The following is a 22,951-nucleotide window of genomic DNA, read 5'->3' as shown; positions in this document are numbered from 1 at the left end:
ACGCGATTCCAGGCATTCACATGAGTCCTGCCTCCACCCCGGTGCTGGTCCCACATACATGCCCACGGCCTCACTCTTCCAAATATAACCACTCTGTTTCTGATCCAGGTTACAATAAGCTCTTGTGACCTCCTGGTTGTGAGTATTGGCCAGATGTCAATGTCCAGGGCCATCAACCTAACCCAGAAACTATGGGCCGCAGGAATCACAGCAGAAATCATGTATGACTGTTCACAGGTAATGAGACAAAAGTACCTGCGAGTACAAATAGTATGGCTTTAATGGCAAATCATCTTCTACACCTTTAGATTCTATCATACCATATTTATCTCTGTGGTTATAGTTGCTTTCTGTCTTAGTTTCCTGTTGCCGCAGGCACAAATTACCACAAACTTAGTGGCTTAGAACAACACAACTTTGTTATCGTATGGTTCTAGAGGTCAGAAGTCCAAAATCAGTTCCACCAGGCTAAAATCTAGGTGATGGAAGGGCTGGTTCCTGTTGCAGGACCTGGGGGAAAACCTGTTTCCCTGCCTTTTCCACCTTCCAGAGGCCACCTGCATTCCTTGGCTCATGGCCCACCCTCTCTCTTCAGAGCCAGTGGTGTAGCATCTTCTCTACTCTCTGACCTCTGCTACCATCTTTATACCTTCTCTGACTCTGAATCTCCTGCCTCTCTCTCACAAGGACCTTTGTGATTACGTTTGATCCACTCAGACAATCCAGGATAATCTTTCCATCTCAAAATCTTTAACTTAATCATGTCTGCAAAGTTTATGTAAGGTAACATTCACAGGACACAGGGGCTACAACAGTGTGCTCAAGCATAAGAATGATTGTGAGGATGGCACAGGACCGGGCAGTGTTTCATTCTGTTGTACATAGGGTCGTTATGAGTCAGAACTGACTCGATGGCACCTAACAACAACAACATTCATAGATCCCAGGCGGGGTTAATGCATGAACATATTTCTGAAGGCATTCTGTGGTTAGTATGCGTGTGGCTTCGTATCCCCGGGCTCCCCACAGTACGCAAGCCTGACACCTGCACTGGACGTGGAGGTGAGGATAGTGGCATCCCTGAATGCCCACCTGCCCTTTAGAGTGGGAGGCCTTTAGGTAACTAACCTCCATGCTGCCACAGGAGGGCCACAGAAGGGGCTGCATTCCCAGGTGTACACACATATGTACACATACTCACCTACCCTGAAGGCGCCCACAATATGAAGAGATGGCCAGGGAAACAGAAACCACCACCCTGCTACTGGCCCCTTCACATTCACCGGCTGAGACCTGGAAGCTGCTGCTGTCCATTTTTACACACGCTGCGTATCAGTCAGTGTCAGAGGCGTGCTGAGCAGCAGTTTTCATTCCGTTGACAGACCAGCACCCTCTGCCGTTTTTTCATAACTTGTTAGAATGGTATTCTGTCTTGCAGTAACGTGTAAGGCCAGTGACTGGTGACTTCAGTCTGCACAGCATCGTCCCCTGCAGGCTTCTCTGCCTTATGCTTGTTTGCTTTATGCTTCAGTGCTGCTTTTCATTTTCCACTGTCTGTCTTTTCCTCCGTGTGTGTGTGCGTGCGTGTGTGTGTGCATGCACGTGTGTGTGCGGGTGGGTGGGGTGGGGGAGACTGGCAATTTCCATTAAGATTGGAAGCTTTTGAAAACCTGTATTTCCCAACCACAGTGATTGTCCACGGCCCCTTAGAGCAATAGTGAAAGTAAGGAAAGCAAGAGAGTTCTTATTCCACCTTTGAATTCTATTTTTTTCTTGCTTAATATTTATATCTCCTGGAGCCAGCATGTTTCGTAATCCGTTTTGAGAATACAGTCGAAAACAGTATTTTCCTGCTCCTTAATTACTTGAAGCTGCTCCAGCAGGTCGGTGTCTGTTGTTTACACTGTGTTTGTTTGTTTCAGTCCCAGGAGGAGTTGCAAGAGTACTGCAGACATCATGAAATCACCTGTGTGGCTCTCGTCTCAGACAAAGAAGGAAGCCATGTCAAGGTATAGATTGTAGGAAACTTTTCCCAATTCAGCAGTCAGATTTCCCAAACTGTGTATTAACAGTGGAGCACCTGCTTCCCACTAAGGCCCTGGCCTGTGTGTAGGTTGAAGTCCATTACCTCAGCTCTCTCTGAATTACAGGCTTCTTATTAGAGAAAGTAAGGGAGAGAGAATCCAAATCTGAATATCTTCCTGGGGGTTAAAAAAAAAAAAACACTATTTTGTTTGTTCCCCTTATTCTCTTTTTCTACCTACGAAAATAAGAATAGCCAGAGCTGATACCTGCTGGCTAATGTAGCCTCGGGCAGTGCTTCCTAAGCACTTTTACAATGTTGCATTTAACTAAAACTGTTCATAAATCTGTAACCTGTACTCTTTATTTCTAAATTTTTTTAAAGGGAAAGAAATTTTTTAATGTGGTTTTTACCTCTTTGGTTTAAACAAAATCATAAAGCTGATCTGTGTGCCAACATGTTTTTATATGTTCTGCTGCCTCTTTCTTTCCCAGTATAACCACTTGAGGCATTTAATCGTAGGAACCAGCAAAACCTTAAAACATGTTTAGGAAAGGTTTCTATATATAGATTCACATTTTATAAAATATAAACTAAATAAAACAGTATGTACACATATACAGGTTCACATACATGTCAACACTGTAGTAAGAATGATGTCATCCACATATACAAAAATCAGAAGAGCTCCTGCTCATCAGAAGCCTTCGAGCTGTTCACTTTTTTACATGTGGATACCCAGTTGTTCCAGTTCTATTTGTTGGAAAGACTATCCTTTCCCAGTGGATTACCTTGGCACCTTGTTGCACATCAGTTCACCATATACATGTGGATGTATTTCTAGACTCTCTTTTCTCATCCACTGATCTATATGTCTGTCCAAATAACTAACTGTCTTGACTAATAATAGCTTTACAGTAAGTTTTAGAGTAAGTAGCTTAACCAATGTCACAAAACAATTTGTATATAAATTCTTGAATGAGAAATTAATTTGCACTGTAAACTTTCATCTAAAGCACAATAGAATTTTTTTAAAAAGAAAATAAACCAATGCCTGTCACTCAGGGCTGTTCAAATTTCACTCTTCTGTCTTTCATTTTAAAATGATTAAAATTTTACTTAATACACAGGAAAAAAAAATCAAGTAGCTTAAAATCCTCCAGTTTTGTTCTTCTTTTTCAAAATTGTATTGGCTATTTTACTTTTACTCCCTTAAACATTTTAGAATTAGCTTATCAATTTCTATAAAAAAGGCTGCTGAAATTTTGACTGACTTTGCATTGTATCTGGTGAGAACTGGTAACAATATCGAGCCTTCCCATCTTGGAACACAGTTTATCTCTCCATTTATTTCTTTTTAAAATTCTCAGTACTGTTTTGCAGTGTTGGGTATATAGCTCTTACACATATTTTGTTGAATTTACTCCTAAGTATGTCATGTTTATTAATGCTGTTGTAAGTTGAACTGTGTTTTTAATTTCAATTTCCAGTCATTCACTTCTAGCATTTAGAACTGGAATTGATTTTCGTATGTTGACCTTGTATCCTGCAGCCTTTCTTAGCTCTCATAGCTTTTCAGTAGATTCTTTTGGACTTTCTGCATAGACAGTCATGTTGTCTGTGAATTGAAACAGCTTTATCAGGTTGAAAAGATTCCCATTTATTCTTAGTTTGCCGAGAGCTTTTATCACCAATGTTGTTAAATTATATCAAATACTTTTTTTGCATTTATTGAGATGGTCGTCATGCAGAAAAGAGTTAACATAACAGTCCTGAGACCGCTATCCTTAGGAACGCCTGCTTGCAAGGTTGGCCCTTAGCTGCCATCTAGAAACTTGAATTCCCTTCCTGATATACCTAAAGTGTTCGTAGAAACAGTGTTGCTTATGCCAAACACCTGCTTTCTTTCAAAGAGTCTGAAACTTTGGTATTTTTTTCTGCTTTATTTTAGATAGCTCATTGATCTTTTCTTCTGCAGTATCGAATCTGCTATTAATCCCATCCAGTGTGTTTTTCATTGATATTTGTTTTTTCATCTGTACAAATCTTTTTTGTGTCTTCATTTCTCTCCTCATCATGGTTCTTGTTTCCTTTACATCCTTTAAAAGAGTTATAATAATTGTTTTAAGGTCTCTGTCTACTATTTCTACTATCTCTAACATTTCTGGGTCTATTTCTATCAGTTGATATTGGTTATGAGTCAATTTTTGATTGGTTGTTAGACATTATGAATTTTACATGGTTGAGTGCTGAGTTTTCTTATATTCTGGTAAATACTGTTGGGCTTTGTTCTGGGATATAGTTAAGACACTTAGATTCTATTTGGTCCTCTCTAGGCCTGATTTTAAGTTTTGCTAGGGCAGATCCAGGGCAGCCTTTAGTCTAGGGCTAATTTAGCCACACTACTAATTCTCCCTTTGGAGAATTCTACATGATGGCCTGTGTGTTAGAAGGTCTCACCACTCTGACTGGTGAGAATAAGAACTGTTCCCAGCTCTGTGAGTTCCAGAAATGACCCTTCCTACCCATTTTTGGTGACTGTTTCCCTGGCCTTCGGTAGTTTCCTCCTACCCATGCACATATTAGTGTTCACCTAAAGACTTGAGTGGATTCCTCTGCAGAGCTTCAGAAATCTTTCTTTCTCTGAGTGCATAGCTCTCTCCCCATTGGTCCTCTGCCCCACAATTTCTAGCCATCTTGGCCTACCCAACTTGGTCTCCTCAACTCAGTGAGACCTTTGGGCTCTGTTTAGGTTCCCCCCTCCCTATGCTGTGGTCTGGAAATTGCCTCAACACAGTAAGCTGGGGTACCCGAAAGCTTTCCCTTCTCTCAGGGATCATAGTCCTCGACTTCTTGCTGTCCAGTGTCTGAAAACCACTGTTTACATGTTTCGTCTGGTTTTCTAGTTGTTTAAGGTGAGAGCGCAATTCACGAGGCAGTCAGTCTTTTATGGACAGATTTGGAAGTACCCACATGAGTTTTACCACTGACTTCTGGTCTGCTTGTTAGTCACAAAATCATGAACGACCCCAGGCTCATTGACCAAGCCCCTCCCCCAGCAGTGGTTGCTCCTGCAGTATTACTTCGAGATGAACATTTAGCCTTTGCTGGGTAATTTCAGTATCAACACACACTCCTATAATTGTTAGCAAATTTTTGAAACTTGAATCAGAATCTGTTTCCCAGGAACACTCACTGGTCCCAGTTCTGCCTTCTAGAGTAGTAAAAATAAAAAGTCTAACTCTCCCTCCTTTTCTCAACTATCTTCAAATAAATATTAGGAGGCAGTTGTCATGCCACTTTAAGTGTCCTCTTTTCTGGTTTAAACATTCCAATTACTTAAGCCATTCCTCAGAATATGGCTTCCAAATCCTTGACCCTCCTATTTAACCTTCTCTAGACATACGTTACTGGTGAAGTGGTTAAGAGCTCAGCTGCTAACCAAAAGTTTGGCAGTTGGAATCTACCAGCCACTCTTGGAAACCCTATGGGGAAGTTCTGTTCTGTCCTATAGGGTCACTATGAGTGGAAATGGACTCGATGGCACACAACAACAACAGACACACTACTTTGTCAATGCCCATCTTTAAATGTGATACCAGAATTCTACAGTGTTCTGACTAAATGGGAAGGGGCTCTGACCTCCCTTAATTCAGACACCATATTTCTCCTAATGTAGGCTAAAAATGAACTATTAGCAGCCATGTGACTCTGTTGACTCATACTGGACTTATCGTCAACTAATACCCACTGGCCTTTTCACTGTTTTCGCCATGTCTCCCTGCCCGTCTACAATGAGGGCTTTAATTACAGGACTTCATATCTATCTCTGTTAAATGTGCTCTCGTTCATTTCAATACATCATTCCAGCCTGTCCAGATCTTTTGAACCTTTCTTCTGCCTCAGTTAATGTTGAGTCAGTTGTATCATCTTCATATTTGAAGGGCAAGACATCACTTCGTTCATCTATTCAGCAAATGTGTTTTAAGCATTCACAACATGGGAAGGATAGAATTTAGGGCCATGGTAGATCAGACAGGAGTATAAAACAGAAAATAATACTCGTGAGGAGTGTGCTTCTTAGTTCAATCAGATACATGAGACCAAATGGGCGGCTACTGTCTGGAGGCAGGAGGAGAAAGCAGGAAGGGACAGGAACTGGTTGAATGGACACAGGGAACCTGGGGTAGAAAGGGGGAATGTGCTGTCACATTGTGGGAATTGCAAGTAATGTCACAAAACAGTATGTGTATAAGTTTTTATATGAGAAATTAACTTGAGCTGTAAACTTTCACCTAAAGCACAATTAAAAAAATAATAATTTAGGCCTATGGAGGATACAGAGACATGTAAACCATAGGCACTGCTTAAGGGGCTGTAATCTGGTAGGAAACATAAGATACTCATGGACGATTATACGCTAGAAAATGCTAGGTGTCATGAGAATCCTACTGATAAAGGTCTCTGAGGATTCATCCACCTGGGAGATTACTTCAGAGGTAGCAGCAAAGTCTTCAGAGTGAACGTGGGGTTTATGCTGGACCCTCATGGACAGGTAGGATATAGTTATGTGCTGAGTGAGCCTTATAGGAAAAGGGGATAGCAAAGATGATGGTAGTTACTTCAGTAGATTGTCCCAGAGGTAGAGGAAGCCAGCAGAGAACTACTTTGGTACTACTCTGATTAGTCTGTTTTGGGTGAAGCAGAAGGATTGAAAGACGGGTGCCTAGGCAGAGAGGATGGCTATCGCTAGATCATGGAGATCCTAAATGCCCAACCAAGGTGTCTGGGCTTTATTTAGTAGCTCTTGGGAAGCCACTGAATGTTCTGGACAAACAGGGGACTTCAGAGTTGTATTTGAGAAAAATTAACCTGCAGCGATGTGTAGCATGGATTAAAATGAGGAAAAACGGAAGACGGGGAAAGCCAAGATTGGATACTGGGCACAGGAGTGAAGATGAAAGGTCAGAGATGATAAAACTGGACGGCATGACTTTAGTTTGGAAAGAAGGAGGTGTTATAAATAATACTGAGGTCTGAGAAACCCTGGCAACTGACCAGAGGGTGTTTAAGGGGAAGAATATGTGAATGAATCAGATAAAATGGGAGGTAGGTCATCTTGGCCTTTTTTTTAAATTCTGTCATCTATGATAAACTAGTCTAGACCAGGATTTCTCAACAGTGGTGCATTTACATTTTGGGCCAGAGAATTCTTTGTTGTGGGGGCTGCCCTATGCATTGTGGGATGTTTAGCAGCATCCTCACCTGTACCCACTAGATGCCAGTAGAACCCCCTGTAGTTGTAACAACCAAAAATGTCTCCAGACATCGCCAACTGTCTCCTGGAGGGAAAACTCACACTGATTGAGAACTACCAGTCTATACTGTTGATTTAGTAGTCTTGCTGTGGCACTCTGATCCAGCCTTTTGGCTTCAGAAACCTCCAAATGATGAATCTGTTCATTTCTTTTCAAGGTTAAGTCTTTTGAGAAGGAAAGGCAAACAGAGAAACGTGTGCTGGAGTCCGATCTTGTGGACCATGTGGTGCAGAAACTGAGGACTAAAGTCAGTGATGAAAGGAATATCAGGTAACTTGTTAAACAAAAGCCCAGAAAATCAGCTGTTACTAGCTCTATAGAACCGACATAAATTTATTTTTAAAGTCAGTTTGATCCTTCTGGGAAATAAAGATAAGTCAGGATAACTTTTAATGAACAATTCTGTTTCTCTGAACACTTCAATCAGCAGTTTAATCTTTATGGCTGTAATCTTTACAGAAGCAGACTGCCATATCTTTCTCCACTGAATAACTGGTGGATTCAAACTGCCAACCTTTTGGTTAGCAGGCGAACACTTCACCACTGCACCACAAGGGCTCCCTCAGTTTAATTATATGACCCCTTACATAAGACTAGAAACCCTGGTGGCATAGTGGTTAAGTGCTACAGCTGCTAACCAAGAGGTCGGTAGTTCAAATCCACTTGGAAACTCTATGGGGCAGTTCTACTCTGTCCTATAGGGTGGCTATGAGTCAGAACGAGCTCAATGGCAGTAGGTTTGGTTTTGGGTTTATATAAGACTAGTAATATCTCCTTTTTAACATTTGTTCTTCATAACATTTCAAAGAACAGTATTTTGAAAGCCTAAGGAATCAAAATCTACCTGCCATTATCTTATTCAGCCTCTTAAAATCAGTGAACTTGGGTAGTATTTTGTCAATGTAATTTAAAAGCTATACAGTCAGCCCTCCATATTGGTGGGTTTCCCCATCCACAGATTCAACTGACAGCAGATTGAAAATATTCAAAAAAAGAAAAAAAATTCCAGAACGTTCCAAACAGCAAAACGATTATAACAACGATTTACATAGCGTTGGCATTGGGTTAGGTATTATAACTAATCTGGAGATGATTTACTGTATGAGAGGATGTACCTATGTTATATGCAAATACTATGCCATTTTATATAAGGGACTTGAGCATCCTTGGATTTTGGTATCCACAGGGTGTCCTAGAACCAATCCCCCTCGGGTACTGAGGGACGACTATAATGTTCTGGGAAAAGATCTTGTATACTCATTATACTATAAATTGGTTCAACCATCTGGAAAGGAGGAATTTAGCAAAATAAATTAAAAGCCTTAAATTAAAAAAAAAAAATTAAAAACTTGACCCAGTAATTCCACATTCAAGAATTTATTATGAAAAGTATTCCATAGAGATGTGTACAAAGGTGTCTGTCAAGGCATCGTTTATAACAGCACTTCTCACACTTTTTGATCTCAGAGCCCCTTTACACCCTTAAGAGTTATTAAGGACTCCAAAGAGCTCTTTTTTTATGTGAGTTATATCTATCAATGTTTTCTATATTAGAAATTTAAATTGAAACATGTTTAAAGTATTTATATATTCATTTTAAAATAACAACAATAAATCCATTATACATTAACCTAATATCTTTTTAATGAAAAATATATTTTCCAAAACAAATTTAGTAAGAACAAAGTTGTTTCACATTTTTGCAAACCTCTTTAATGAATTGTTTTATATTTTTGTAATATCTTTAATGCCTTAATAGAAGACAACTGGAATCTCATATCTGCTTCTACATTCAGTCTGTTTTGACATCACATGCCTTGTAGTCTCTGGAAAATTCCACCACACATTCTTGAGAGAGTGAGAGTGAAAAGGGCAAATAATGTCTTAGTAGTAGTATGAAAGTAATTTCAACCTTGTGGACCCCTGAAAGGATCTTAGGGACCCTCAGGGGTCCCTGGACCATACTTAGAGAATCCCGGGTTTATAATATCAAAATATGCTCTGGTAGATGATTGTTTGAATTGTGAAATACTGTGCAGCCTTTAAAAATATTGGTTCTGGTAAAGCTGAGCTATTGACGTGGAAGGAGTCCACAAGTAGGATTTATGGTATGTTCCCATTTTTGTTTTAACCAAAATACACAGTCCATACATAGAAAAACGTCTGCAAGGTGTACCAAGTTTTCAATTGTAGGTTATTTCTGGTTAGTGGAATTATAGATCTTAATTTTCTTCTTTCACCTTTTCTATATATTTATAACACATGTATTAAAAAAAACAAACTCACTCCTGAGGTTCACCCTCCAGCCAAAGATTAGACAGGTCTGTAGGACAAACAGGGCCCTGGTTGTGCAGTGGTTAAGCGTTTGGCTGCTAACCAAAAGGCTGGCAGTTGGAATTCACCAGCCACTCCTTGGAGATCCTGTGGGGCAGTTCTACTCTGTCCTATAGGTTCACTGTGAGTTGGAATTGACTCAATGGCAACGGGTTTTATAGGGCAAACAATAACATATGTGAGGAACGTGCTTTGTAGTTCAGTCAAGTATAGGAGACTAAATGGGCACACCAGCCCAAAAGCAAAGACAAGAAGGCAGGAATGGTCAGGAAAACTGGACGAATGGAAATGGAACCTGGGGTGGAGAAGGGGAGAGTTTTGACACACCACTGGGTTGGAAACCAATGTCACAAAACAATTTGTGTATTAATTGTTTAATGAGAAACTACATTTTTCTGTAAATTTTCACCTAAAGCACAATTAAGGAAAAAAACAAACATTGCAGTTTAGTCGATTCTGACTCATAGCAACCCTACAGGACAGAGTAAAACTGCCCCACAGGGTTTCCAAGGCACTGCTGGTGTATTCAAACTGTGGACCTTTTGATTAGCAGCCAGGCTCTTAACCACGGTGCCACCAGGACTCCAACTCGTGTATATATGTTCAAAATCAGAAAATACAAAACCTGGTAACTTTTTACCTACATCAGCGATTCTCAACCAGTAGCAATTTTGCCCCACCAGGAGACATTTGGCAAAATCTGGAGCCATCTGGGGTTACCACAGCTGGGGTGTGTTGCTGGCATCTAGTGAGTAGTAAACATCCTACAGTGCATAGGGCCGCCCCCAACAACAGAGAATTATCTGGCCCAAAATGTCAGTAATGCCAAGAAATCCTGGCTCACATAAAATAAAGGTTTTTGCTATGTTCTCGCTCCCTCACCCCCGCCCCTTCTCCCTTGCACCTTACTTGAATAAATTCACCATCAAGCATTTTCCGAGGGAATGTAATCTTGAAATCACCAGGTATTTGAAATACAGATCCAAATCAAAGATGGATTTAGGAGAGGAAACAAAAAATAGCCAACTAATTAGTTTTATGGGCGAACATTCTTAAAACACTTAAAGACCAGATGGGATTTAGTTTTATTGGAGAAAGGTTCAAAATCTTTCCTTAATGTGAATAATTATTCCCTGTATTCTTAAGAGAGGGTATGCTGTTGTGTCTCTCAGAGGCTAAAAATTAATTCACAGTACTGGGGAGAACATCCATTCACAGCTTTTGAAAGAATATCCTTATTTACCAAATGTTCTCCTGCGGCTGTTCGCGGAGGCTGCTGCCATAATGGAGGCGGGGCATGCTGTCACTAAGGGCTCCTTGTATTGTGAGGACAGCCCACAGAACACCCATTACACTTCATTGAAACTGGCTTCTTGTGTCAAGCCAGGATTTCAAACCCAGCTAAAGAAATCAGAATGCTTTCTTTTGGCATTTGTTAACTTGACATGACATCCTTTATAATTTTTTTACTTGCTCTTGATCACGTCCCTAAGTGCCAATTTTTTGTTGTGAGTTTTTGGTTTTCCTCCCACTAATAACTGAAAGGAACGTATTTCTATATTTAGTAGAAAAAGTGGCTCACTGTTCAGTGTGGCTCACTGTTAATTACCTGTGTTGCTTTTGCCCGATTGACCGTTTTCCTAATTGTTTTTGTTTGCTTGTTTTTAGAGAAGCTTCCGATAACCTTGCAGTGCAAAATCTGAAGGGGTCATTTTCTAACGCGTCAGGTATAATTACTAATTATCATCTGGACATAATATTTCCTGTTTGTCACTTGTGTATGTTTGCTCTCAGCACTGACAACTGTGACTAACTCCTTGTCACATCAGAAATATGTTTGTAAAGTTAATTTATCCAATAAATTGTCCCAAATGGAGTTTATCCTTGTGCTTTGAAACCCACGTCCAAGAAAATGATACAGTGATCTGGGGTTAGGCAGCTCTTCTGATCTAGCTCTCGCACTGTCTTATTTTTATAAGGTTTAATCTTGCTTTGACTCAGTTTATTGTATAAATTAAAGGCAGATAATTTTCCTAGCAATTTTCCCAATACAAAGGATGGAAAAATAGTATTTTGAAATTCCTTGGACAAAGATACCATACACATTGTTTTCATGAAAACAGGGAGAGAACAGTGGTGATAGTTAATGCCTTTAATTTCTTCACATCTGTTAAACTTTCTGAAAAAGAAGTGGCCCAGTTAAGTCCACAAGAAGACGTATTTGGCTTTTACAACTAACAGAATTGGGTCTTGTCAATTCATTTCTTTTAGCATTGATTTTGGCCACTATCAGATTTCAAGTGCTTTGAGGAATTTTAAAAATACTAGAGTTTAGGAGACACTGAGTTTGGTGAGGTTTGGGTGATTGATGCTGCCTCCCTCTACCTTTGTCACCCCTCCGCCACCCCTGAGGACAGAGGCCGGTGTCTCAACAGAAGCACCGAAACTCCCGGGCATTGGGGTTCAGGGCTCCTCCCTGATCAAGGGCAGGTGGTTGCAGAAATAGAGAACAAGATATAATCTGGCCTTTGGGATGGCCACAGGCTGGGTTCTAGCTAATGAACTCCACCTCCCCTCTGTGGTGTGTTACGGAAAATGAGACCAGGGAAGGCCAGAAAGATAATTTAACAACTATCTTTGTTTCAGGTTTGTTTGAGATCCACGGAGCAACAGTCATTCCCAATGTGAGTGTGGTTGCTCCAGAGAAGCTGTCAGCCAGCACGAGGAGGCGGTACGAAACTCAGGTACACAGGCCAGGGCTGCTGCGGCTTTCTCTCTGGGCCACAGAGAACGTAGACGGGGGAGGAAAGTAAGAAACACAAAGTTTCTTGGAAATACTGTCCTTCCCACTCCCCTATTGGTAGCTTCTGAAGATTTCATCAACACAAAGCATCTCTCTGGTGTCAAGATTCTGCCCCATCTATCTTACAAAGGGGCAGTAGCGTGCACTGTGGGCAACTAGAAGCAGCTGTTTGTTAGAATGTATTAGATCTACACAAAAACTTTCTAATCTGGCTGTAATGGCAGATTGGGGTTCATTTTTGTTTGAAATAACAAAGCAGAAGAGAGCTACCACAAAGACTCAAGGCAAGTTTCTGATTTCATACATGTTATTACTATCTGCCACGATGCCTGGTGCTGCGTAAAATATAAGACATATTAATGGCCGCAGTCCTTCAAGAGCTGAAGACAGGAAAATTATTTGCATTATATAATTAGAGAACAGTAAATAATAGGGAAGGTCAGTAATAGAATGCTGAACTAAGTACATTGAATGTTAGAGCGTGCTATGGGAAAGACAACGGTACGTGTTCACATGGATGGTCAAGAAAGGTGACCCTTGAAGGATTTAAATGGGTAATGAGGAAAGGTGAGGGCATTCTACACAGGGAAGAGTTAGGAGGTAGTTCAGACATGTTAATGAGCATAGTCAGGACACTGGCCAGTCACTGGGCAAGAGGATGAGTGTTAGAGAGCAGATGTTTTCTAGAAACTCAGTTAGACTGAAATACAAAAGATCAGGGACCTCATTCTTGTAAGCTCTCCTAGCTGTTTCTAAGGCTGTTGAGTGGAAACCCATTTTTCATGTCTTCCTACAGCTTTCCTCACCTACTTCATTTCTCTGTTCTCATTTGCTGTCACCTGCCTTTTTCCAAATTTAGCTTAATACTAAAATCCTCCTGCTTCCAAGTGTGCCATTTTAGTGTACCGAGCCTTTATCAGGAATCATTTCAACGTTATAAAGAAGTAGGCAACAAGAAGATTGTTAAACAAACCAACATAGGCTATATCGTCTTATTTCCCCTGAGGTCATTATGGACACCCATCTTTCTGAGGGGGGTTAGGAGAAAATCTTTAGATAACACTTAGAATCACTCCCAGGCCCTGGTCTGTCACCCTGTGATTGTTTCCTGCAATAGAAATAAGATGGCAAGAAAGACGGCTTGGTCTGGCACGATGTTCTGAATTCCGTTTTCTCCTTGTTAGGTGCAAACCCGACTCCAGACCTCCCTTGCCAACTTACATCAGAAGAGCAGTGAAATTGAAATTTTGGCGGTAAGTGGCTTCCTTTGGCATTTGAGGACAGCTCCTGTCCGTACCCTAGCTTCCTCAGAGTTCAGTGCTCTTTTGCTCAGTGTCAGCAGTACATGGGTGCAGGCCAGGCTGTTACTAACGTGAGCCACCTGCGGTCTAAACCTGCCGAGAACTGGGGAAAAGCTGAAGGGTTTTTTGTTTTTGTTTCTCCTCCTTTCTTCCTCTGAAAGATGGAGAGGGGGAATGAAAACAAATCATCCTTCTTCTCAACGTTTCAGACTTTGGCCTCACTGAGCCTGCACTGGGTTAGTTCATGAGCAGTGTCAGACCTCTGGGGTATAGCGTGTGGTGACGGAGAGGACATTTTCCACCGCCTAGAGGCTCACCAGTGCTGATCTCCTATCAACTGCAGACTCTGCCAGCCCTGCTCATACTGCTGCATCCAAAATGACATCGTAGCCACAAGGCAATGTGTCCTAGGTGCCTATAGCTCCCTGACAGATGATGTGCACTTCTCTGTATTTCAGGTGGATCTACCCAAAGACACCATCTTACAGTTTTTATCATTGGAGGTAAGCAAGACAGACCCTTCTGCACTGTGGCTTATAAAATCCCAAAGCTTTGCTGCTGATTTGCCAAAAGAGAACTGAAAAGAGCATTAGATTTTCTTAGTGATATTTTCTGGCCATTCCAGGAATTTAGTAACATTGTTCCTTTTATGTAACATGTCATTAATGCCATGGAGTTGTTGGTTCGACTCATAGTGACCCTGTGTACAACAGAATGAAACACCACGTGGTCCTGTGCCATCCTCAGTCTTTGCACCCACTGTGTCAGTCCAGCTCGTTGAGGGTCTTCCTCTTTTTCGCTGACCCTTAGCATCATGTCCTTCTCCAGAGACTGGTCTCTCCTGATAACGTGTCCAAAGTACATGAGACGAAGTCTCGCCATCCTTGCTTCTAAAGAGCATTCTGACTCCTTATATAGCATGTAGATTACTAAATCCTGTGTGGGAAGGAATCATACTTTTCCCTGACTTGAATTTCAGAGGGACCTTATTTAACAAATGCACAGTGCTTTTAGTATGTATCAGGCTCTGAAAGGCTCTGTACTAAGCATTTTACAAATATTAATTCATTTAATCATAACATCCCCTAGATGTATGTGCTGTTAATATTCCCCATTTTACAGACAAGACAATGGAAGCAGAGAGATTAAATATTTTGTGCAAAGTCATCCAGCTAGTAACAGAGCCAGGATTTGAACTTAGGCCGACTAGTGGAATCTGTCCTTGGCCATTATACTACACTGCCTCCCAAATAAACATTCATTCCAGTTAGGAAAGGTCATTTGTAGAATTAGAACTATACAAAAGATCCTCCAGTGAAACTTAAAATTAATTTAGGTCCTTTTTTATACACTTTTTTTATAGCTACATAGCCTTATCAACAAAAAGCCTAATAAAAACTTGTAAAAAGTTGAATTAATAATTCCCTTTGCTGTCAAGGGAAACCCTGGTGGCATAGTGGTTAAGTGCTACGGCTGCTAACCAAAAGGTCACCAGTTCGAATCTACCAGGTGCTCCTTGGAAACTCTATGGGGCAGTTCTACTCCCCCCATAGGGTCGCTGTAAGTCGGAATCAACGCGACGGCAGCGCGTTTGGTTTGGTTTGGTTTGTTTTTGGTTTTGCTCTCAAAAATACCTAACTGTAATCATAGTGACAGCTCAGTTTTTTGCAGTGTGTTCTATTGGGTTGTGGGTCTATTAAAGAATTTTTTTTTGTCCAGTGTTTAGTCCCAGACTAAATTAAATGAAACATTAACTTTGTCCCGGAACATTTCATATTACATTTTCTGTTGCTGTCTTACAAATAAGCATACATCACTATACTGGCAATTTACTGACTTTGAAGCACTCAAGTGGATACACATTGGTGGTGGTGTTCCCATTTTACACAAATTAAAGAACAGGCAGCAATAACCAGTCTGAAGTCGCATTAGCACCAGGGCTGCGCACTGTGGCTCAGGCTCTGCTGAGGTCAGCTTGTTTGACAGGAAATTGATGCTTCAAAGGAAGAGCTGCCAGCTGCAGTCCCCTGCCAGTTCTACTGGCGCCTAGAACTGACTGACTTGAGGAGGGAAAGCGTTGACATTTCATTAAACCCATTGCCATCGAGTCAGTTCTGACTCATAGCAACCCTATAAGACACGGTGGAACTGCCCCTTGGGGCTTCAAAGGAGTGACTCATTAGTAACCCAGAAAAGGGAAGTTAATAAACCCTAGTGCCCTGCTGTTAAGTCTCCTCTTTTTTCCTAGTGGGATGCTGATGAACAGACATTTAACGCAACCGTGAAGCAGCTGCTGTCACACCTGCCAAAGCAAAGATACCTCAAGTTAGTCTGTGATGAAATTTATAACATCAAAGTAGAAAAAAGGTAAGTTATCACTTGGGCATAAGTTTCACATCACTTAGAACTCAGGGAGGTATTTTAGCACCTGTGTCTTACTGTCTCGCCGAGCTCTGATGGCTGATGTTAGAGCTACAGCTGGCAAGCAGGAGTAATCTTGTCAGCCGCATAGTCGTGGTCTCATCAGTGACAAAACATACTGGCCCCAGAAGTAGCTATCTCCATGATAATTCTGTTCACCCAGGTTCCTTCTAAAAATATGTTTAAGTGAAAGAAAATAGCTGTGACTACTTTGCTTTATGCTCTCATGTCAAAATGCCAGTTGTTCACGTGGTCGTCTACCTCCAAGGCACAGTGAAGCCTGTGGGCCTTATACTGCAGACCCTGGCCAGTCACAGACTCTACAAAACTTACAAAATTCTCTAGTGACTCACTTTCCATCTTGTTTCTGCTTAAACAAAGCTCTTACAGTTAAGTGTTCTAAAATATTGTTGCATTAACTGTTCTTCACCATTGTGGGTGTGTATGGCTCTGTTCTTATAATCTATCTTTTCCTTTCTTTTGCAGGGTGTCTGTGCTATTCCTGTATAGCTACAGAGATGACTACTACAGAATCTTATTTTAGTTGTAAAGAACCATCATTACATTGTTCGAACAGACAAAAGGACTTATTTCTATGGAATGTTGTACATTCACTGTAATTTTGACGTAACTTTGAATTCTAAGAAACTGTCCTACAAAGTTGAGCTTTGTCAGTTTTTCATGTGTAATATATTATGTTTATCTTTTTGAATATAATAAATGCTTTCATATATCTGCTTTTTCACTGTAAATCTATTAGCACTAAAAGTTTTTGGAGTTGGAACACAAGAAAATAGCCTGTTCTTCCCACAGTCCTAAAGATTAGATATGTGAAAATGTCCAAACTAAAGGGCATAAAGAAACCAAAAGTCATCATTACCTTAGTCTTTATTCTTGATAATTTTTTAATATGTTTATCCTAAGGAAAGGAGCCTGGGTGGCGCAACAGTTAAGCACTCTAACTGCTAACCAAAAGATCAGCAGTTTGAACCCACCAAGTGGCTCTGCGGGAGAATGACCTGGCGATCTGCTCCCATAAAGATTACAGCCTAGAAGACTCAATGGGACAATTCTACTCATCACAGGGGGTCACTGAGTCAAAAATCAACTCGATGGCACCTAACAACAACAAATCCCAAGGAGGTTCAGCAAAGCTTTCGTCTGGTTGTGAGAACTCACTCAAACTTGCTAAAGGAACTATGATGATGACATTACAAAACCATGAGATTACACATTTTATAAAATTGTTAGCTTTCAATTCCAACAAGCTAAAATATAAGGCTAAAGCCTATTCACTAACCAGATCATTCCAGAATTAGTAGTTATTGCCAGGAACTATTAAAATGGGGGTGGGAAAAGGAATAAATAAGAGACAGTGGTGCTGATAAATAGATGGGTTTAATGATACATTGCCCTTCACACAGGTGGCTACAGAGACTTTAGACTACAATCCAGGAATATACAACATCCAACAGAGACCAATTAGCCAGAGGTCTAAAATACACTGGCTTCTTACCACAGCTACCCTGTAAACATTGTAGCCCTTCTTCTGCCCTTCCTCCCTCCAGAATGACTCAAAATCTCATATGAAAACAGCCACTAAGGGGGAGCCAGAAGCCTAGCCTTGTGGCCAAAAGTAAAAATCAAAGGAGAAATAGCAAATCAGTGGTTAGGTGGAGAAAGCAAAAGTGTGGTGCCCTTCACTGTGCTGCTTTGTTCTTCTTACTCTTGCTCTTTTTGTCCCTCTTCTTCAGTCCATCCATGTTGGCTCTGAGGAGGTTTGAATAAGCCTGAAAAACACAGAGCGTCATCTCAGTGGGGAGAATTGGTGGAGCAGCTGCCTCATTTCCATAATGAGTTTGTTGTTGCTGCTTCAGATTCATGGCGACCCATGTACAACAACAACACTACCCGGTCCTGTGCCATCTTCGTGATTGTTGACATGTGCCAGTCCATCCACTGTTAAGACCACTGGGTATCCTGAGTGCCCTCCAACATAGGGGGCTCACCTTCCAGCACCGTGTTGGACAGTGTTCTTTTGGGATCCATGGGGTTTTCAGTGACTTTCAGAAGCATACCGCCAAGCCTTCTTCCTAGTCTGTCTTAGTCTGGAAGCTCTGCTAAACCTGTCCACCATGGATGACCCTGCTGGTATCTGAAACGCTGGTGGCATAGCTTCTAGATCCTAGCCACACGTGTGCCACCACAGTATGACCAGCTGCCAGATAGGTGGTGAAGAGTGAATTTAGGGTAGCTACAATCAGAAAGCCTACCTGATAAAGAATGTGTTCCCATGGGACACTTGTATTTTAAGGAAAACAGTGTGAGAAGAAATCACTCTTTCACATTACAGTAGCTTCTGCAACACTCCTCACAGAGTTACACATTTTCAACTTTTTTTTTAAAGCAAAAGGAGAAAAAAACTGCAGACAACTTTTTCTTCAAGTATACTATGGGTAGGATATATCAGAACCCTAAAGCAATAAAATCTAGCTAAAAAACTAGAAAGGAAGATAGTATCAGTGCTAAAAGTAGAATCCATGGCCTGGCAACTTCTTACTTGATACAAAACTTATCAAGGAAGAATAGAAAACCCAAATATCAGACTTAACCAGGGCTTCAAACTGGTTTTGTTCTGGTTCAAACCCCTGCTGGGAACTTGCATTTCTAACAAGTTCCCAGAAAGTTATATCTAAGAATCACCTGAGGATCTTGTTAAAATGTAGATTGATTCAGTATATCTGGGGGGGGAATGCAAATTATCAGCAGGGAACTTGTTAGAAATTCTAATTCTTTGCATTTCGAACCAGATGAAATGGCTCAAAGCCCTGATCTTAACCCAGTGGTCAATATTATACTTACCCTTGCCTGAGAAGGGGGGCATAGGGAACACTAGAAACTCACCATCTGAAACTTATTCACTTCTTTGGAGCTCACCTGGAAAACAAGGAAAAAAGAAGTCACCTGTTATCCATAAAGGAATCGTCTGCCCCAGATAATATCTCAAAAGCCTCAGGAAAACAACCTCCTAATTAAAATACATCTTCCCAACTTCAGGGATCAGAGTATACCATAGACTAATTTTCTGCTCCACTTTCCCGTGCCAGAGGAAAGAGCAAAGTAGCTCTGTGCCTTTTTCCACACAAGATGGCAAAAAGCCAGAAGTAGACACCTAAAGAAGCTATGCTTCTCCCCCTGGTTGGAATCTCTTATACATCTGGCAGAGTGTTCTCCCTGAGTTCTGAGTGATACCAAATGACCTCAGCATTAGTGTTTTGTCCAGATACATTTAAATTAACCCTTCTCCATCTTATTTTAAACCAGCTTTCCATTAATTCAGGTCCATTTAAGCACAATGCAAGTTTCCACAAGAAGAGAAATTCTACCTTTGAGGATTCCTTAGGTTTTTGTATTTCACATTGCCCAACTTGTTTAAAACCACATAAGCTTGTTTCACTTAAAAGTCTTCTCAACGTGCAAAGGGAGACTTACCAACTAATTACAATCTACATTCTCATCAACGTCTTATACTCATGTGATTAGAGGTCATTCTGATTCTGCCCCAGCAAAATAAAGTACAGTCATGTCACGTAATGCCCATGATACATTCTGTGAAATAGGATGTTATATGAACACCGTATTACATACAGGCAGTCCCCAGCCCCGTCCACTGGTTCCGCCTGCCTGAGGAGCAGGAGCAGCCAGGACCACAGCCCTGGCCGGCACCTGCCTGCCAGACATAAGCCCGAGAGCTCTATCCACTGGATAGAGGAGGCTGGTCTTGCTGAGTGGGCAGCTACGGCTAAGCACGGGCTGTGGGGCAGCCAGATCTGGATTTTGCACACGTCCAGATTGGGGGGGGGGGCAGATGGAGAGCGCTGTGGAGAGATGACCTCGGGGACCAGTCGGGAAGCAGGTGTGCAGGTGCCTGGAGTGTGGCTGGCAGTGGCAACCCTGGCTGCTGCGTCCTGTTGGTACAGCCGCTGCCACCGCCCAGAGCCAGGAGCCCACGAATGCCCTGAGCACAGGAGCCAAGATAGGCGCTGCCCTCCACCAGGAGTGAGCGGTTATAAGGCTACTGGGCGGGTGAATGAAACCAGGAGGAGGAGAAGGCATTGTGGTAATTGGGATGCACCCTGGAGCCCCATTAGTCATTCACTCTGGGGGTTTGGGGTCTTTAAAACTATTAGGGTGAAATAATAAAAGGAAAGCTGCTTTCCCTTGAAAGGGAAGACTAGGGCTCTATACACTAAATGTGTATGCTCTCAGGTACCAAGCCTAACACAGCTACATGTTCGCTATGTGAACCACGAAGATACAGGAATATTCAGCTTAAAAGCATCATCTGGCCCCGAGAAACTGTTCACTGAAGGCCCAGCACAGGACAGGAATTGAGTATTTACACCAACTTCACCTTACAGTGCAACTATAAGAACCAATATGCTAATTTTATTTCCACAAAAATTTTAGCAGATTGAACAAGTGTTTGATCTCTACCTTCTTCATTTTAATTTTGTTGCTGAGATTTCCACTACTAAAGTAGTAAGGGAAGGTCCTGGTTCCTTAATAGCTGGTGAACTACACACCAAAAACCCAAACCAAACCTGTTGCCATAAGTCGATTCTGACTCATGGCAACCCCATATGTGTAGAGTAGAACGGTGCTGCATAGGGTTTTCAAGGCTGTAACCTTTAGGAAGCAAATTGTCAGGCCTTTCTTCCAAGCAGCCTCTGGGTGGGTTAGAATCACCAACCTTTTGGTTAAGAGTCTAGTGCTTAAACCATCTGGGCCACACAATGACTCCACACACTAGCCCTGATTTAAAATAAGAAAGAAGGAAAAAAGCCTGGTTCAGACAGGCCCTATCTCAAAGTTAAGTTCAAGTCTTTAAGCTCCAAAATGGTAGTGTTAGGAATCCAGCTTACCACAGTGCTGATCTTCTTTTTCCCATCAGTAGCTCTTAACAGACACTTGTTGTCAGAAGGCTCAAAGCTGTCCACAGTACCTTTCCTCGGAATGGGTTTAGTTCGACCATCATCTGCATTAAAAATACACCCCGGTGTATTGTACGGTGACAGGTTGACAAAAGGTGAGTAAGAAGGGATACAAAAATGTTATCGAATCCAGCCTACTACTCTGTTCTGTTAACCACATCATCCCCTAGCACCGACGGTTTGGTCAAACCTGGAGAGCTCCATACAGACAGAAACACTGTAACATCACAGCAGGTTCAATCTCACCAGTGGTGGACGAGTGTGGGGTCTCTGACAGAAAGAGCCACCCTGACACGCTAATCGGAACCGACCTAGGCGGCCACAGCCCTGATATTCCCCGGGCCCTGAGCCCTGAAGGTGCCCAGCACAGGAGGGAGGACGGTAGGGGAAGGCGAGGATCCGCGGCAGACAGACTGCGCCCGTGCCTCCCAGACTTTTGGGGACCCGCCGAGACATCGCTCGGCTTCCAGGGCGCCCTCCCCCAGCTTCCTTCCGGCCTTGCCGAGACGACGGCTGCTTACACTTCTTCAGGGTGATGAACACGCTGCCCGACAACCGGCACTTCTGGAAGAGCCTGGTCAGCTCCGTCAGGAACTAGAACACAGCAAGCCCGGCCCCGTTAGGAGACCCCCAATCCCAGCCACGCCCCATCCCGGCCCCTCCCGCAGGAGGCGGAGGCCCTGAGCTAAACCCCGACCCGCATCAGTCCCTCGGCCGGCCAGCTCTGGCTACCTGCTCGCTCTCCAGCAGCACCATCCCGGCGCTAGCAACTCCGCTCTGTCAGCACGAACCCCAGGGCGCTGGAGCCGGAAGTTCCGCCCAGGCGGGGCAGGACTTCCGCTATTATTTTTCAGTTCTCTTCCACCAATCCCTGCCTCCGCCCTCTCGCCCCGCCCGCCCCGCGCCTGCGCCCTGGGGCGCCCCCGCCTGTCCCGTGGGAGGAACGAGCCGAGGGCAGTTGGGGCCAGTGAGAAAGCGCGCAAGAAGGGTTTGATAGAAGCGTATAGCTGTGTACATCCAGCTAGATGTTGGTGGCTCAGTTGCCTCATCGTTAAAGTCAGGAAAATAATAGGATTTACAGTGTGATTGTGAAAATTAAATGAGTTCATATCTATAAAACACTCTGAACAGTGCCTGGCACATAGAAACTTCTTTGTAAATAGTAACTGTTGTTGTGTGATTATTATTGTTGTTTTTATTAGCATTTTCATCGTAATAAATTCCGGCGAAGGTCTTCTGAGCTGTCCGTCTTCACTCCGGGTTCTTTTAACGGAATGAGTGGCCCCAAAGGCTGACCCCCAGCTTTGGCAAGATGGCCTGGAGCCGAGTCTCAGGATTCAGTAAGAAGACCCGGGTTTTAAGCCCTGCCCTAACAGGAGATCAGAAGTCTAAAATCAGGGTGTCTGCAGGCCTGCATCCCACCCTGAGGCTTCAGAGGAGAGTGGGTTTCCTTGCCTTTTTTCAGCTTCTAGAGGCCACCTCTATTTTTTGCCCGTGCCCATTTCCTCACATCACTTCAACTTCTTGCCTCCCTTGTCACGTTTCTGACAGCTGACTCTTATCCTCCTGCCTCCCTTTTACAAGGACGCTCATGATTACATTGAGCCCACCAAGATAAATTAGGATATTATCCCCACCTCAGGGTCCTTAATTTAATCACATCTGCAACATTCTCTTTATCATGTAAGGTAAGATATTCACGGGTTCTGTGCGTTGAGACGTAGACGTGTGGGGGGCCATTACTCAGCATACCATAG

General features: G+C 42.4%; 2 protein-coding genes across 4 annotated transcripts in view; one reads left to right on the top strand and one right to left on the bottom strand.

The window, feature by feature from the left end:
- The window catches only part of EIF2AK4 (eukaryotic translation initiation factor 2 alpha kinase 4), a 112,876-nt gene extending 95,943 nt beyond the window's left edge, over window positions 1-16,933 (top strand). For all 3 annotated transcript variants that reach the window (XM_049897405.1, XM_049897406.1, XM_049897407.1), the window contains exons 31-39: window positions 109-237; window positions 1,923-2,009; window positions 7,499-7,611; window positions 11,344-11,402; window positions 12,322-12,419; window positions 13,663-13,731; window positions 14,238-14,282; window positions 16,028-16,146; window positions 16,687-16,933. In XM_049897405.1, the coding sequence (XP_049753362.1) occupies window positions 109-237; window positions 1,923-2,009; window positions 7,499-7,611; window positions 11,344-11,402; window positions 12,322-12,419; window positions 13,663-13,731; window positions 14,238-14,282; window positions 16,028-16,146; window positions 16,687-16,744 (777 nt within the window). In that variant the 3' untranslated portion in view covers window positions 16,745-16,933. The remainder of the gene's footprint in view (window positions 1-108; window positions 238-1,922; window positions 2,010-7,498; window positions 7,612-11,343; window positions 11,403-12,321; window positions 12,420-13,662; window positions 13,732-14,237; window positions 14,283-16,027; window positions 16,147-16,686) is intronic.
- A 646-nt stretch (window positions 16,934-17,579) lies between these two features.
- Window positions 17,580-22,033, bottom strand: SRP14 (signal recognition particle 14). The gene is made up of 5 exons (XM_049897408.1): window positions 21,927-22,033; window positions 21,716-21,788; window positions 21,126-21,238; window positions 19,105-19,137; window positions 17,580-17,990 (listed from the first exon to the last, which is right to left on the bottom strand). The coding sequence occupies exons 1-5, from the start codon at window positions 21,948-21,950 to the stop codon at window positions 17,901-17,903; spliced, it is 333 nt and encodes a 110-aa protein (XP_049753365.1). The 5' UTR covers window positions 21,951-22,033; the 3' UTR covers window positions 17,580-17,900.
- Between the last annotated feature and the right edge of the window lie 918 nt (window positions 22,034-22,951).

Source organism: Elephas maximus, chromosome 10 (assembly GCF_024166365.1).
Source record: "Elephas maximus indicus isolate mEleMax1 chromosome 10, mEleMax1 primary haplotype, whole genome shotgun sequence".
Lineage (NCBI taxonomy): Eukaryota > Metazoa > Chordata > Mammalia > Proboscidea > Elephantidae > Elephas > Elephas maximus.
This window is presented reverse-complemented; position numbering and strand designations above follow the sequence as displayed.

Excerpts from the sequence above, each read along its gene's own strand:
- SRP14 (XM_049897408.1), bottom strand. The coding sequence starts at position 21,950 with ATGGTGCTGCTGGAGAGCGAGCAG. Across the intron at positions 19,138-21,125 it reads AAAAGAAGATCAGCACTGTG|GTGAGCTCCAAAGAAGTGAA; the intron begins GTAAGCTGGATT and ends CTTGTTTTCCAG. Across the intron at positions 17,991-19,104 it reads AAGTGAATAAGTTTCAGATG|GCTTATTCAAACCTCCTCAG; the intron begins GTGAGTTTCTAG and ends TGTGTTTTTCAG.